At 38.9% G+C, this 16,749-nt stretch overlaps 1 protein-coding gene across 19 annotated transcripts in view; it reads right to left on the reverse strand.

Annotated features, from left to right (window-relative positions):
- Window positions 1-16,749, reverse strand: part of SGMS1 (sphingomyelin synthase 1) — a 323,691-nt gene that overhangs the window by 21,649 nt on the left and 285,293 nt on the right. For 18 of the 19 annotated variants that reach the window (XM_054437158.2, XM_054437161.1, XM_054437165.1 and 15 more), the window contains one exon: window positions 15,882-16,735. The exons of the other annotated variant lie outside the window; for it this stretch is intronic. In XM_054437158.2, coding sequence (XP_054293133.1) covers window positions 15,882-16,504 — 623 coding nt within the window. In that variant the 5' untranslated portion in view covers window positions 16,505-16,735. The remainder of the gene's footprint in view (window positions 1-15,881; window positions 16,736-16,749) is intronic. 19 annotated transcript variants of the gene reach the window in all.

Below are 16,749 nucleotides of genomic sequence, written 5' to 3' on the forward strand. Positions count from 1 at the left end.
TGACGTTCAACTGTTGGACATACAAGTGGAGCCCACTCTGATTGGCCAGAACCCACTCAGTATCTGTGGTTAAACATTTAGAGAGTATTTTTGCTGTCATCAAAGGAAGATCTTCAGAAAATCAGAATGATATTAGAAAGAGAATTTAAAACTTTTATGCCATTTAATGAGTCAAAGACATTAAACAATTTTAGTTGTACATCCCAGAAGCTGATTCTCTGAGGCAACATGATGCCAAGAAAGAACCTACGGAAAAACAGCATTCAACCTCATCCCATTCCCTGACTACCACTGCAGCTTGGGATGCACTATTTACTTCTCTGAATCTCAACTTCCTAAGAAGTAAAATAGGGATAACAACATTAGAAATGATGTCTGAAAAATTCCTACCATATAGTAGGCACAAACGGTAAGTAGCAAATGTATAGATTAAGTGGATGAATAAAAATATAAGCAAGAATTAGAAACAGTTTTATTAGTTATTAGGTTCTAACAAAATTATTTGATATATACATGTAGGTATGTATCTATCTATATACATATACATGTATATTGAGTTAGATAACTTCTCCTAATATAAAAATTCCACATAAGTTTGTACAACTTAACCTCATCAAAGTTTGCTGTATTCTTGAAAAAGAACATTCTTTCCCTCTCTACCTCTCTCTTGTAGTACCACAGGCCAGAGTCATGTGGGTAACCCTGTGGGTTTCCTCTTCCTTAACCTTGAGGAGTTCAGATTTTCCTAAACAAGGAAAATTTAGAAACAGTGGGCAGGTGTTCCTCTTAGGATCTTGGCCATTCAATCATTATAGTCATACAGTGTAGCTCTAGTTTTATGCAGGATGGGCATGCCTACTGAGGTGTGCTAGCCAGAGGAAAATTTGTTTCACGTGTATTTTCTGTTTTAAAAAGAGAAACAAAGATATGTCACTTATGTGATTAAAAATTAATTTTAAAAAACCATACAATTATATTAGCATTTTATCCACATCTGCACAGCCCATGTATGTTACTTAGGTTTTATGAGTAGAATTTGGGTGTTCGTCTCTTTACCTAGATTTGAGAAACTGGGTCAGAATTATTTACAATAGAAGCCATCTTTGCTTATTTTCTCTTAGTCAAGCTGCGTATGCCTCCTCCAAAGACATGAATTTATTCAGCATAAAGCTGTCTTGGCAATCTATATGCCTCTAATTTCAAGTAAAATACAAAGCACAATTAAATAATATAAAGAGGGACAATACTAGAGAAGGATACCAGCCTATAAGTGTCTTGCCAAGAACACCAAAAAAGAAATATCAAAGTAAATTTTACATTGTAAGACATAATGGTCATCTTTCTTTAAAAGAAAATGCCCTCCTTAGCCATCCTGCTCAGGTGAACAGAAATTATTTGCAATTTCACTTGAACTATACAAGAAACACCTAAGTCAGTACACTTTCAAGTCTAGATCTGCTGAACTCTTTAGAGGAAGAAAAATAAAATTATTGCTTTTGCTATAGATTACTATCTTAAAATCACTTTGCCTGATTATTTTATGGCACACAAAAGGTACACATACACACGCACACACCACCCCAATAACTATCTCCATATTTCAAACTTGAGTTACATGTGAGTACCAATGGAAGTGATTTCAGAATTATCTAAAAATCTAAGAATGAGGTATAAAAAGATGAGAAAATACAAATACATAAAATTGTTTTAATTAAAATACTGAAGGTTCAGTCACATTTACTATTTGACTTAAAGTGAAAGAGTCAAATGACTTTGTAAACTGAAATTTGACCATTTCCATGTGAAACTGTCAATGTTAACAATAAGGTGACAAGTCAGAAGTGGTTGTTTTTAAGAATTTTCTGCTCTTTGGCATTTAATATTTTTGAAATTAAGCTTAGAATGTCTTTGGTGTATAATGTTAAACAAGGATTTTCTACAACAAACTTTAATAGAGTATAAAAGTGTTTCAAGAAATTGTATGCACTTCTGGGCGTTCACTTCCTTAATCAAAGAATTTCATACATTTGGAATTCTTATTTACTTAAAGGTTTAGAAGTTCAAGATGTGCTTTACAAAAACTCACAAAAGAAATGTTAATGAGATATTGCTAGAAATTAAGCAGATGCCAACAAGAAGATGTACGGTACAATTTTCAAAATCACAACAGTGCTCCCCTCACATAGGATACACCTCTCCTTCAATATTCAAAAGAAGCCAGTTTCCCATCTGCACACACTTAGCAAGGACTATCATTTCAGAGACTTGCGTTTGGTCACGTTTATCTATTTTTCTCCCAAGTGTTAGAGCACTAGGCTCATTATTACTTTTTCTGAGAGAAAAGGAAAATGTATCTGTTCAATTTGATTATAAGGAAATATGAATAAAAGTGTTAACATTTTATAGATCATTATTAAGACTTACTAGAATAGCATGTTATGTCAAGCACATGCTAGTATTTTATTAAGCTTTTTTATATTCCTAATTTTTAAAAAAATTTGCTCAGAACTTGACTAAATACTACCAGCACTAGAGTGTTTTTGGCATTTGGTACAATGATCTAAAATTCTGAAGAAAGGTCAGGCATGGTGGCTCACGCCTGTAATCCCAGCACTTTGGGAGGCTGAGGCAGGTGGATTACTTGAGCCCAAGAGTTCAAGATCAGCCTGGACAACACAGCACAACCCTGTCTCTACTAAAACAACAACAACAACAAAACTAAACAAAACAAAACAAAAAAAACATTAGCTGGACATAGTGGCATGTGCCTGTAGTTCCAGTTACTCTGGAGGCTGCAGTGGGAGGATCACCGGAGCCTGGGAGTTAGAGGCTACAGTGAGTTATGACTGTGCCACTGCACTCCAATCTGGGTGACAGAGTAAGACCTGTCCATAAATAAATAAATAAATAAATAAATAAATAAATAAATGAAAAGCAGTAAAAAAAAAAAATTACTATAATGGAAAGTAAAACTAAAATACTGGAAAAAGTTTGTTTTCCCATGAGTTGTCTCTTTCAACTAATCCACAGTAGGAAGACATACACAACTCTTTCAGTGCCCAGACCTGGCCTCCTAGCTCTTTCTGGAAGCTATTAGCTTTTAGAGATAAATAGGACTTGACAATGGTGCAGTGGAACTAAGCAACAATTCAAAACTAAGAGGCAATACACAAGGGAGAGCACATGTAACTAACACAGAATTGGGAAACTCAAATCTCTGGAGCAGTCATGGAAGAGTAATGATTCAGGTCTCTGATTAGTGATTCCAGTTGTAAAACATGAACGGACAGACAATGCATCACTGAGCTCTATCTTTACATAGATGCTAGTTTTACCTTTAACAAAGGCTCACCTGGTGCCCTTGACCATCTCAATTAATTTCCTTAGAAATTAGCTTCCTCAACAGCAAAAGGAAGAAAAAGACATCACTTTCTTATGAATCAGAGAAATGGGTGACAAAAAAACTGGAAAGGCCATGAAATAGCACTAAGAATGGGCATCAGAATAGTCATATTTTTCTTAATATATAAGGTTGAAAAATGAAATAATTTTGTTTAGAGCCAACGACCACACTACTAAAAAACAAAGTTTCTATTGAGGTATTTCCCCAGGCATGGTATTACCAACAGCAATTGTTTTGCCAAAGTTCTCTTAAATACCAAGCTCTGTGTCATTTACTTCTTAAAACCACCTGGCAATGCACGGATATGATCCTTATTTTACAGATGGGAAAAGTGAGGTTCAGAGAGTTTAAGCTGAAATATAAACAAAACAAAAATATTCAGGAAACTGCATCACATTGTGTAAGAAATCTCAATTTGAGTATTTATAGCTGAGTCAACATCCTATCCCATTTCAGCCACATTTCAAAATCTACTTAATGACAATATTAGTAAAGCACCGAAAAAAATTCTTCTAGTATCACATAGCTATCTAAAATTACATGTGTCCATTTTTCATTATTTTTTGTAGCCTGTGCCCAGTTAGATTTGCTTATTACCACCTCGTATGTTAAATCAGTCATCCTAAAATGTCATCCATTTCTCAACACTCTATCTCACCTGAACATCCACAATGACCTTCTTTCTACCTGTTGTCCTTACCACCACTCTTGCCTCCTGCTGTAGTCTGAATGTTTGTGTCTCCTTCCCCTCAAATTCCTATGTTGAAACCTAATCACCAGTGATTAGATCACAAGGGCAGGGTCCTCAGGTCTGAATTAGTGCCCTTATAAAATAGACCATACAGAGGTGGGCTCACCCTTCCGAAATGTGAGGACACAGGGAGAAAGCGCTATTTATGAACCAGGAAACTGGCCCTTACTAGATACTAATCAACCTGCACCTTGAGCCTGGACTTCCAGCATCCAGAACACTATAACTCACCCAGTCTACGATATTTTGTTATTGCAGCCTGAACAGACTAAGGTAGCTTCCTAAAATCCATTCTGTTTAGAACCGCCAGAACCATCTATTTTGAAACAGTTAAACAGGTATGTCCCGTAAAGCCCTCCAATGGTTGTCAAACTCATTTTAATAAAATCCAAATCTTTTCCCAAGACACTGAGGCCCTATATCTGGCCACCTCCCTCTAGCCTGCCCTCTGGCCACCCTCCCTATCATTCTCCAGGCTCTATCTCAGCCCAATGCCCTCGGTGCTCTTTGAACACAGCTTGCGAAGTCCCTCCTGCCTTCAGTAGGATCTCTGTGCCAGCCATTCTCTCTGCCTGGATTCTGCCTTCTTCTGGGACACTTGCCTGTCACTGACATTCCATACAAATGTCATCTCTCAGAGAGGTCCCCTACTCTAAGGAAGCCCCTGCTCCTCTCTATCCAATCCTTCTATTTTAATTTCTTTACAGCCCTCTTGACAACATTCTGCACCCCCACATTCCCATATTCTGTGGAAGCTAACTCCAAAGAAATTCTAAAACCTGTTTCCTTAATTCCTTGCTACAGCACCTGGATTCCCTGGATTATGACAACTCCCCTCACAGCTTTCTTCAACTCCCTTCAACATGACGTCTCCTTTTTTTAAGCCTTTTTTTTTTTTTTTTTTTTTTTTTTGGTGAGACAGGATCTTGCTCTGTCATCCAGGCTAGAGTGCAGTCGCATGATCATGGCTCACTGCAGCCTCGATCTCCCGGGCTCAAGCAATCCTCCTGCCTCAGCCTCCTGAGTATCTGGGACCACAGGTGCAGGCCACCATGGCTAATTTTTAAAAACTTTTCTGTAGAGACAGGGTCTTGCCATATTGCCCAGGCTGGTCTTGCATTCCTGGGCTCAAATGATCCTCCTGCCTCCACCTCCTCTGTCTTCTCCTAGATGTGAATCCCACTGCCAGGGGCAAAAAGATACACTCTTCATTCCCTAAACACAAACTCAATTTCTTGCTTTTGCCTGTCAATCTCTTTCTCTGGCCTCTCACATGATTATGTCTGCTATAATCCTATGCATCTACCTCATGGTTTCCAGATGTCCCCAACTGGACAGAGCCACTTCATCCTCCCAATTCCTTCAAATTTTGTTTCTACTGTATGGTATTTTTTAATAGTGAGACTGGCATCACCATTACCAACAAAAATGTCTCATCCCCTTTGTGAGAAGACACTCTTAAGAAAACCTGTGCTTTCTTGTCTTTTAGTCCCAGGGAGACTTATGATGGTACCTGTAATATGACTGGCAGTACCAGCAACGCTACACAGTTTTCTGCTCTAGAGCTTTAATTCTTATTCTCCCTGAAGTCCTTTTCTACTTCTTTCTACAAATATTTGTTGCTTAAACCCTTTCATATATCTGCCAGAATTACTCTGCCGTGATGCTCACTATCCCTTCACTCTGCATCCTTTCTGCATTCATATTTTTATTCAAAACACTTGCTGAGATTGCTCCATTATCCAACCAGGACTGCAAACCCCTGGAGATTGAGGCCTGTGAGTTCTGTATCCTTCTCTCTTCTTTCTAGTCTCATTGTCCTGTAAGGCCTTTCCACCCATCACAGCCTCAGGTATCTCAATGGCTACAGACTCCATTTGGGAAAATTCAGGGCTTAATTCAGTACTTTAGGAGAGAAAATTCTAAGGAAAGGTTAGTAAAACAAATGAAGAGCAAGACTAAACATGGTAGAACAGGCAAAATAATCAAAATAAATGCTTGCCTGGGAGATTTAGAACTCATTTAATACTTCCTAGGTACCCATACAGGGTAGATGGCACAGTTCATGAATCAGGAAAATAAGACATACCTGTGCACCAGTCCAGAAATGTGTCTGTACATATACCATGCGTTTTTGCTTTTTAAAATCCAACTCAAAGAAAATTCACACCTTTGTTACTACTTATTTTAACAACATTCCTGTTTAGCATATACCATTATCCCATTTCACAGAAGGGGAAATTAACGTATGAGGAATTTAAGTACTAGCCTGGGGCCAGAGAGTAAGTCAATGAGAGAGTCACAACAAAACCCATGAAATTAAAATGTTACTTCCTGAGTTATATACAGGTTGTAACAGGAAGTAAAGAAAAAATGCTACCCTATAAGACATGAACAAAAACATCAATACTATCTACTTGAGATAGTTATGTAGAATTAAAATCAAGTATCCTCCAGAAACTGCTAAATAAAACTGTAAACAAAAGGTGTTATATTTCTGTGTTGGTATTTTAGGCTATCAACAAAAATAATGTATGTATATATGTGTACATATATGTGTGTATACATTAGGGTATATATACATAGAATACAAATGTGTATATGCATACACGTGTGTTTGTGTGTGTGTGTGTATACACACCCAGATTTCCTCATTTCTTCCCATCATCAAAACTTAACCACCTTGAGTCACACTGTTAGGGGCTTGCTTAGTCACAGCCAGCAGAACTGAACAATTAATGTTTACTCTTGGGCTAAGGGATTATCCTTAAAAGTAACACTGTTATTTTAACAGGGGGTTTCTGAAAACATAACAGACACATCACCAGCAGTCACTAACATTTATTGAATTCTAGGCACAGGAACTAGCATGTGCAACACTTAATAAATTTTAGTGTCTGTTAAAATTCACATAATGAATATACATGTGCTATTCTAAACATGGGGAATACAGCAGTGAACAGAATGGACAAACAGCCTGGCTTGTGGTGCCTGTGTTCTAGTGAAAGAGGCAGACAATACACAGGTAAAGAAATAAGTAAAATACAGAGCATGTTAGATAAGTGCTAAAGGATAAAACCAAGTGAGAGTCTCATTGGGGGAAGGGAGGTTAGAATTGGGGGCTAAGTTGGTCAGAGAAGGTCTACCTCTGTATGATGGGTCAACCAGGAGGTTATCTGTGGGAGAAAATTCCAGAGGCTTGCGTGTGTCAGTGTTTGTTGATTATAAAGGGAGTACAGGGCATGAGGTCTGGGAGGACCTCTTAGGTCACCATATGAGGACACTGGCTTCAACGCCATATGAGGTGGAAGAAGAGAAATGTACTAAAAGCCCACTAAAAGGAAGCAAGACCAGGTAATAACCTAGGTAAGAGATGAAGGTGGTTAGACCTATGGCAGCAATAGAAGTGGTGAGGAAGGTCAGAGGATCACTTGAGTCCAGGAGTTCCACGCTACAGTGAGCTGTGAGCTATGATCATGCCACTGCACTCCACCCTGGAGGATGAAGTGAGATCTCATCTCAAAAACAAAACAAAACCCAACACATTTGGGCTGAGCACTGGGAGGAATGGAAATGCCACTGGTGGGCTTGGGAACCAGGAGGATGCCAAGTACTCTGTCAAGTGCTTTATGCATGTCATCTCGTTCAATCCTCAAGACAGCATTATAGAAACTATAATTCTCATTTTGTAGGTAAGGAAACAACGCTACTACAATAGTCAAGTAACTTGGCCAAAGTCACTCAGTCAGCAGGTAGCTATAGGGATCTAAATCAAGAATGAACTTCCAGTGTAAGACTGAGTATAACCACATGCTTCACCACCACAGTCATGGCACTGACAGGCTGGTGGGACACAGATGTGGTGACTTCTAAATCAGATCATGAGTAATTAGACATCCATGATGGTTTGTTGAGAGGAGGGAAATAGACAATCCCTGGGCATGCTGTAAAAGAGAAGGCCAAAATGACACCATTTAGAAATACACATGAGCACATGCAGAAAAATATCAAAAGTTACATGAACCCAAATATGAGCATCATTTATCTCTGGTGAGATGATAATTTGGTTTGTCTTTTTGTTTATCCTTATCTTCTAATCTGCCTACAAGTCAAATTGCTGGGATTACTAAATTTAGAGAAAAATCTACAATTTCCCTATAATTCCTATGGCTCAGTCCAGTATTTAGGTCATGAGACCTAAAATTGTAAATTAGAAAAGGTAGAAGCAAAGAAGACCACCAGTTCACTAACATGAGAATGAAAGGCGAGGCACAATCTGGGACTGAATCCATCATCTAGCCTTTAGAGTGTCTTTCCCCACTCCAAAAAAATGCCCTCGGTAAACAAAAAGAAGACAGAGAAGGCACAGCGAGGCCTGCAAGAGGCTAGGAGATCCAGATGATCTGGGAAGAGAAGGGGTCAGAGAAGGTCCCCAGGAAAGGAGAGAAAACGGGATCTCAGCTCAGGCTCTGAGCCTAGATAGATAATAGGTCAGAAGCAAGGGAGGAGAGAAAACGTACTAGAAACAGAAAGAAAAAGAATAAGGTTGGGCATGCCTAGTCAGTGGTCTTAAGTGCAGAAATGTGACTGAAGTTGGTAGCAAAGGAAGCTTTATCAGATTAGTAGTGAGTAGGGCCCATTCCACACTTAGAAGGTTCCAGAGCTAGGACAGAGCTAAGGGCATTTTCTACAGTCTATGGGGAACTGCAAAAATGGACGGCTATCAAAGTTGGCAGATCCATCCTGAAACACATGCACGTCTCTCAGATGGAACCCAACACATAAAATTTATAATTAAAAAACTGAACTCATTTGTTTTTATTCTGTCCTATGCACGTGGCATCTATGACACTAAATCTGTTAAAAAAAAATACATCTCCAGAGGACAGGTGCCTATAATACCAGGAAATTTATAGACTGGATGTATATTGAAGAGCCTTCCGTGCCCAAAATATGCCACTGTAGGATGCTGGGCAAGTCAATAGCTTCTCCAAGTTTCAGTTTTCTTCACTGAGAGAAGAGAATAACACTACTTGTTTTAAGGGTTGATTGTATCAAATGATACAATAAACATTAATGCTTACTACTCTCAAATCAGTTAGTTTGGAACCTGTCTCTTGAATAGGATAATAATTTTTGACAACATGGATTAAAAGGAACAGAACAAAACAGATTTTGAGTAAGCACATAATTGATGCAGCTACATGTGTGGAGGGAATAGAAAGGAAGGAAAGAGGTAATCCCTGAGCACTTACCTTGCTTTATTGCTGGAGAGAAATATTACAGCTTATCAGAGAATTAAATAATGGGTAAGTATCCAAAAAAGCACCAGTAATATGAGGGAATTTTGTCCTCATGAGTTTCATACATGGATGGAGTTTAGACAACACATTTTCAAAAACTGAGATGTCACTCTGAGAAGAAACTTTTCCCAGAATATAACCCCCATTCAACTGTTCTGCTCGCTGCTATATCCATAGCACACAGTCCCCAATAATTTTTGGTAAATAACTAAACATAAAAATGTTCTGAAGTTCCATTAAAGACTACCATTATAGTCCCACAGTATAGGGCTAATATATAGTAAAGTGAAATGACCTTAAGAAAAGGTTCTTCTGGAACTCAGAAAATAAATTCTATTGAATAGAAACCCCCCAGTCTCCCCAATTAATATCAAATGCTCTCTATATCAAATGCTTTTAAGAACTTTAATCACAACCATCGAAGACATAAAAACAAGGGAAAAATTGTTGACAGTGTCTGTGGGTCATAAACTACCTTTGGGAACAGAAGAGGAGTTAAGTACTTTGATTCAATCAACTTAATGTGAAAAGAAACACTGATGGGATTAAAATAGGGTAAAATGAAAGATAAATGTTAGTGGAGAATCTAGTCTATTGAATAAAACACAAACCAAAAACAGATTAGCATCTGACAAAAGCAACTGCCAATCAGTACAAAGATTATGCTTGGAAATTAGATTCCATTCACAGAAGAGAGGAAAATGCTACAGAAAAAATCTCTTATGTTGGCTGATACCCACTTAACAAATAAGGCCCCCAAAAGGTTTATCAAAGGTTAAAATACAAAAAAAAAAAAAAAAAGTATTTCCCAAAGTGACCTCCAAACATGAAATACAGAATGCTAGTAAACTTCTAAAAATCCATCCTAGTTCTCTCAGCATATAATCCCAGAAAAGCCATACTGGAAAGTTGTATCTGTTCCTTCCTGCAGGATTAAAAGCCCCTAGAAACAGTTCTAAAACTTGATGTCATGGCAGGTCCCAAGCAAGATCTGTGGTCATCATTTTCCTTCTTTATTTCCTTCCCTTTTTGCACGGGATCAATTTTCAGAGAAAATTGTTGCCCACTAAGTGACCATTTCCATTTCACTAGCCTCTCTACAAATCAATGCAACTGTTTATGCCAGAATGTTTTACCACTAAGCTCTCTGTACCCCGACCCCAACCCATAACCCAACTGTCCAATGGTTTCTTTTCTTTCTTCAAATCTTTTCACCAACAACTGACTAATATACCCTGTGATATTTAATTTCTCCTTATACAACTGTCTTATGCTATTCCTTTTAGGCAAATGTCTGACCCAAAAGAAGCTATGGTAGAAAACACATATCAAGATATATACCTGACTTCGTTTCGCTCTGAAATAAAATATATTCAAACAAAGTTGGAGATTTCCCCAAATTAGTAAATGCTATTTCTCCATCAAATTCCATATTCAAATCAGGGATTCACAGAGACCCCCAAAAACCTCATATGAGAAAGATACTGCAACAGAAGTCAGCCCTGTCATTATAAAAGATTAGAAACTGTAAGTGTCATGGCTTCTAGAAATAGTTCAGCCCTTCTCATTACCCTTCCACAAAATTTATTCACTAAACAAATGTTAACTGAGTCTAAGTCATGATCATCTTCTACCTGGACTACTGCAATGACTTTTTTTTTTTTTTTTGAGAGTTTCACTCTTGTTGCCCAGGTTGGAGTGCAATGCTGAGATCTCAGCTCACTGCAACCTCTGCCTCCTAGGTTCAGGCAATTCTCCTGCCTCAGCCTCCTGAGTAGCTGGGATTAGAGGTATCTGCCATCAGGCCCAGCTAATTTTGTATTTTTAGTAGAGATGGGGTTTCTCCAAGTTGTGAGGCTGGTCTCAAACTCTCGACCTCAGGTGATCTGCTTGCCTCAGCCTCCCAAAGTGCTGGGATTAGAGGCATGAGCCACCACGCCCAGCCTGCAGTGGCATCTCAACCAGGCCCCCTGCTTCAACTCTTGCTTCCCTAGTCTCTGTAATGCAGCCACATTCTTTTAAACACCAGTTTCATTCTTTTAAAACACCAGGTTTTTCGTATCCTTCTCCCCTAATGGCTTACTGCCACACTGGAAATAAAATCCAAACTCCTTATCCATCCACAGCCCACAAGGCCAACACCTCACTGACCTCCTGCATCAGGGTTCTCTCCCAGCTAACTCAGCCACATGGGCCCTTGACCGTTCCTCAGGTAAGTGCCAGAACTCTGCATTTTCTGTGTCTCCTGCATCAACTACTCTTCCCCAAACACATGCATGGTATTCACTCTCATTTGATTCAGATGTCTGTTCAACCACATCTAATCAGAGGAGTCTGCTTTCCAATCATTCAGTCTAAAATACCAGCCTCTCCCCACTCTCTCCAACACTTGCTAGTCCTTTGCACTGCTTTATTTTTCTCCATCACACTAGCCAATATCACATATTCATTTACTGCCTCCCTTACACTGGCCAGAATATAAGCTTCACGAAAGCATCAGGATCCTTTGCTCAGTGCAGCATCCCCAGGGTCTATCGGTGCCTGAAATATGGTATACTGCTTAATAAATATTAGTTGAATGAATGAATTTTAGGTAAGCACTTTCTATCCCAAGTGCCAGGCACTGGGATGGAAAGGTGAATGATGAATAGGATCTAGTTCTTCCCCTTGAGGAACTTACAATTTAGCGATGAAGGAGACATATATACAACTAATAGAATGGAATGTGATATGGGCTTAATGTGTTTGAGGAAAACTGTGGAGTGGAGTAGCTAGAGATAAGGCAGGAGAGATTGGGACCAGATGCTGAGGGCCCTTGAGCTTCAGGCTAAGGAGCTGGTTCTCCATCTCAGCACTCACTATGGAGTTCTAAATAGAAATGGAAAGAAGAAATGGATCTAAAATTAGAACTGAAACAACTTAGTGACTATCTGGATAAAAGGAACTGAGGAGTTCTAGGTTTCTAGGAAATGCCACTGGCCAGATACAAGGAAGAAAAAGTTGGAAGAAAAATATAGTAAATCTGGTTTCACGCAAATTGAGTTTGAGGAACCTATGACCACCACACTAAGTCATAATTTCTCTGGTGACTTGGAAACTCTATAGTCCTGCTCCTTGGCTTTCTTCTTCAGGTGTTCACCATGTCCCAGTAGAGCTGAGCCACATGTATCACACATAGGTGCCACTGTGTTAGCCATGATTTAGCCATGCATGAAAAATCCTTACATCTTCAGCCTTCATAAAATCTGTAAGTTTAATATGTTCTTTATCATGCTTTCTTAAAACAAGGGATACCTGTTTTGCAGTGAAGTCTGACACAAATGGAGAGATTTCCCAGGAATTTTTCCTAGTCAGTGGCTTGAAAGTCCAATTCTAAATGGGGAGACAACATTATTTACAATTTTAAAAACCAAAAAAGTTCTCAAGGACAGGTATTATTGTTGCTTTCCATTTTGAGAGGTCATGGAAATCCCATGTGGATTTACGTATATATAAACATATATACATACGGATATGCAGGGGAGACATTAAGAATGAAAGGAGGGAAAAATTTAAGTACAAAAAAAATCAAAACCTATGTTTAATAGTAAAGGACAATTGTATACAATATAAAGATAGAACCAAATGTCACAATGTCACAAATTCAAGATGAAGATTTTCCAGCACCTCAAACATTTGGTTAAAGGGTTTATTGCTGGGAGTTTTTGGCCAAATTCCAGTGATCTAATTTCTTAAGTAAGTGATCCTCTAGTTCCATCCCATGATTCTTCTCTAAAAAAGTAGAAGAAACTGAAATAAGAAGGATAGACTGATTTTTTAAGGGATCCAGGACTTCTAAAATCAAAGTAAAAATATCCTGTTGGGACTTACTGGCCAAATAGGCTTAATTTGGAGAAGTCGTATAAAACAGGCTCCTAAGTGGCACACCTCCTAGTGGAGATTGGGGACGGGGTCAACACTCAGAAGAGTCAAATACAAAAAGAGGGAGAAGTTAACTCTCTGCTAAGAATATCCCATAACCAGAAGGATCAATTTCTCCAAAATGCCAGATAAATAAATCTGCTATATTGCAATAACCAAATAACTAGAAACAAAGGGTCCCTCTGACACTATGAAAGATTTTAACCTTCTCTATGAGAGCCAGGAAAAGGTAGTTTATCCATCTTCACTGCTTGATGCGTCATCTGTATCTTTCTTCCTACCTCCTACCTCCTACCTGTCTGGTGGGCCAAATACACTGAAGAGAGGTCACAGGGAGAGAGACAGGAAACCAGCGATGGACCCCAGTAGAAGGACAGGGTGGATGATGCTTAGGATGATCATGATGATTCTGCTTTCATTTCCCACATCCCTATCCCGCCAGAGGTGAAAATCAGAGAGGACTTAGTTGGATGCATTCTGGACACAAACGCTCTGAAGCTAATAAAATTCAATATAATTGGCCCATCCAATTATGTTAGAATCAAATAAAATGTAGTTGTATATGTGTATGACAACAGAAATCATCTAGACTGAGACGCCATTACTCTGTTTGTGAGAAAAACAAGGCTCCTGAGATGTAAGCATCCACCCAACCCACTCAGCAAGTTGGACACACCTGAGGCCAGACCCCAGGCTGCCTGCATTCCAGCACTGAGTTAATTTTGTCAAATCAACTGGTTTCTTGCTTTGAGCAATTTAAATATATAAATGACTACAGTATTGGCAATAAGTACCAGGAAAACACAAAATCATAAAGCTTAAAGAGAAATAGATTTGAGGAAAATTTCCTGTTGGGAAAATTGTAATTATTAATATACTTTAAGAAAATTAGTTTTATGGTTAAGAGGATACTTTATAAGAATAAAATTACTTAAAAGTCACAGTTCTGTGAAAGATTCGGATTTGTAACTGTTAAGACTTACTCAAAGTTATATTGTGGGGTAGTAAATTATTTGCTTGAATTTAAAAATTTTGATGAAAAACCGGAAAAAGAGCAAACTTACAAAAACAAAACAACAAATATCAGGGAAAACCCAGGAAGCATAATTTGAGTTGACCTTGCCTTTGTACAGTACTGGTATTTTGATCCAATGGGATTTTAGGAAAAAAGTTTAAAAGTCAAAAAGGCAAAAGCAGAACTAAAGTTTGGCGGCAAAAATAATGCATTTAATAAACTCTAAGTATCTTGTATTTCTAAAGCCTATTCCTATTTATTAGCCTCTTAAAACTAAAGGAACAGAAAAAAAAGGTCTTCCCCCAAATTAAATGCAGCGCAGACCAACAATTCTATTTCAGATTCAGCTTAAACTCTAGGACTGTCAAACCGTCTGTAAATAAACATTGATTGGTTAAATGGCTTTCTTTATACCAGTTAAGACCGTCCATCCCTGGGAAAGTGTCAGGAACTGCTTTTATTTCAATTTGTAGATATATAATATATCAGGTTAAAAAAAGAGTCATTATAAAACATACTAGGAAAAACCTTATCATTTCTGTCAAAGAACGTTCAGCATGAACTCTTAGTGTGCATTTTGTTTTCTTGCTGTAAGATGAATTCGTTAATATTTAACCACATGGTGGATCATGAAACACACTCCACCGGAGAGAAACTCAGCTCTTTAACAAACCAATTTCCAACCCTCATTCATGGAAACCATAAGGTGTTCCTTTAACTAAGGAGAAAATCAAACATCAGTGAAGGGACAATGTAGGCAACCTGAGTAAACAGCCTGTCTGAGGGGGTCCATGTTGAGTTTAGAGCTTCGGATGTGAAAGCCACCTTGGATACACCTGGAACTAAGTGGGAGTTGCCTACTTAAAACTCTGAGAAATTTGAATGGAACAGTCACATATTGCTTTAAGTAGTAGTAGTAGAAGGTGGGAATCCATTCAGGTCCATCCACTTCCCACCTACCCAAAGTCATACCCAGAGGGTATTGTTTTCCCAACAACCCAAGCCACTCTGGAACAGGTGTTCTGAATTCTGTGTGAAACATCTTTAAATACATATTGCTAAGGCTCCAGATGTCTGACTCTGTGTGGGAAAAGCTATGCAGCCAATTTATAGTGCTTAGGCCAACTGTCGATTTATTTAATGGGTTAGTAACACCAACCAAGACTAGGTGGTTGATCTGTTGTTCAATAGCCTGTACTGTCTGAAGATGTCTGAGAGTTTTCTTTCTTAGTAAGTGAAAACAGAGCATCATCTCTAACAGTCTTATTCATTATCCTGTATGAATCTTGCATAAAACAGGCAACAAACAACATTTTCTTTTAAAGCTTCCAGACAGTAAGTTAGTCCAACAGGGTATGTGTTTAAAAAAGAAAAAAAAATAGTATGTTTTGATCCCAGCAAGTTGATAAATTTCATTTATAAATAATAATTAGATGTTTGAGTGCAAATCCCATAATCATTGAATCTTAGAGCTTTTACTTGACTTACTTGTATTTTAAGAGCAGCCACTGAATTAACCAGAGTCCTACAAGGATCATGCCATTAATTTCACAAATAGAAAAGGCCCACTGCACCCGGTTAAAATGGTCAAAAAATGTGTCCGGTAGTGGAGGCTGCACCTCCTTAGGAGGTACTCGTTCGTGGACGACCGAGATCATCACTGTGGTGAGAACAAAACAGGAAAGTGCGTAAAGAAAAGCCAGAAAAGTCTTGCCCCACTCCATGGGGTACTGAGAGCGCTCCAGTTCTGGCATGGGGATCTTTATCATCTCTTTCCTATACCCATTTGGCATCCCGTTGGGTTTAATCTTGATGCTGAAGCTGCCGTCGGGGGTGGGGATGTCTACGCCAACATTGAGGTGCCCGTTGGCATGGCCGTTCTTGTGTGCTTCCAAATGGTGCTCCATTTTCAGGGTTTCTATCATGTCCAGGAGCCGCTGCCCGTTGTCAGAGGAGACTCGGCACAAGGGGGGTTTTTTGAAATCCTCTTGGGTTAGGTTGATCAAGTCCTGGCCTGTGAAATGCTCCAGAGGCTCACAGTATTCTGGCATAGCATTCTCCAGCAGCCAGTCTGCCACCTTCTTGGGTGACCAATAAACCACTTCCTTCATTGTACTGGCAGACAGCAGGCAGTCCCCAGCTCACTCTTGGCAGGTCAGCAGTCACTGTTCCGACAGGGCAGGACACTGTCCTGCCTCGGCTCGTTCATCCTGTGGGGCCTCATGAGCAGAGACTTGTTTGGCAAGATGGTCGGGGCAGTTTTTAAACACCTCATGTAGCTGTCTAGGGTTCCTGAGCGCCCAAGCATTAATTCACCTCATTTTTGAGCAGGATTCTTCCTTCTGTGAAAGCAAGA

The sequence above is a fragment of the Pongo pygmaeus genome, chromosome 8, assembly GCF_028885625.2.
Source record: "Pongo pygmaeus isolate AG05252 chromosome 8, NHGRI_mPonPyg2-v2.0_pri, whole genome shotgun sequence".
In the NCBI taxonomy this organism is placed as follows: domain Eukaryota; kingdom Metazoa; phylum Chordata; class Mammalia; order Primates; family Hominidae; genus Pongo; species Pongo pygmaeus.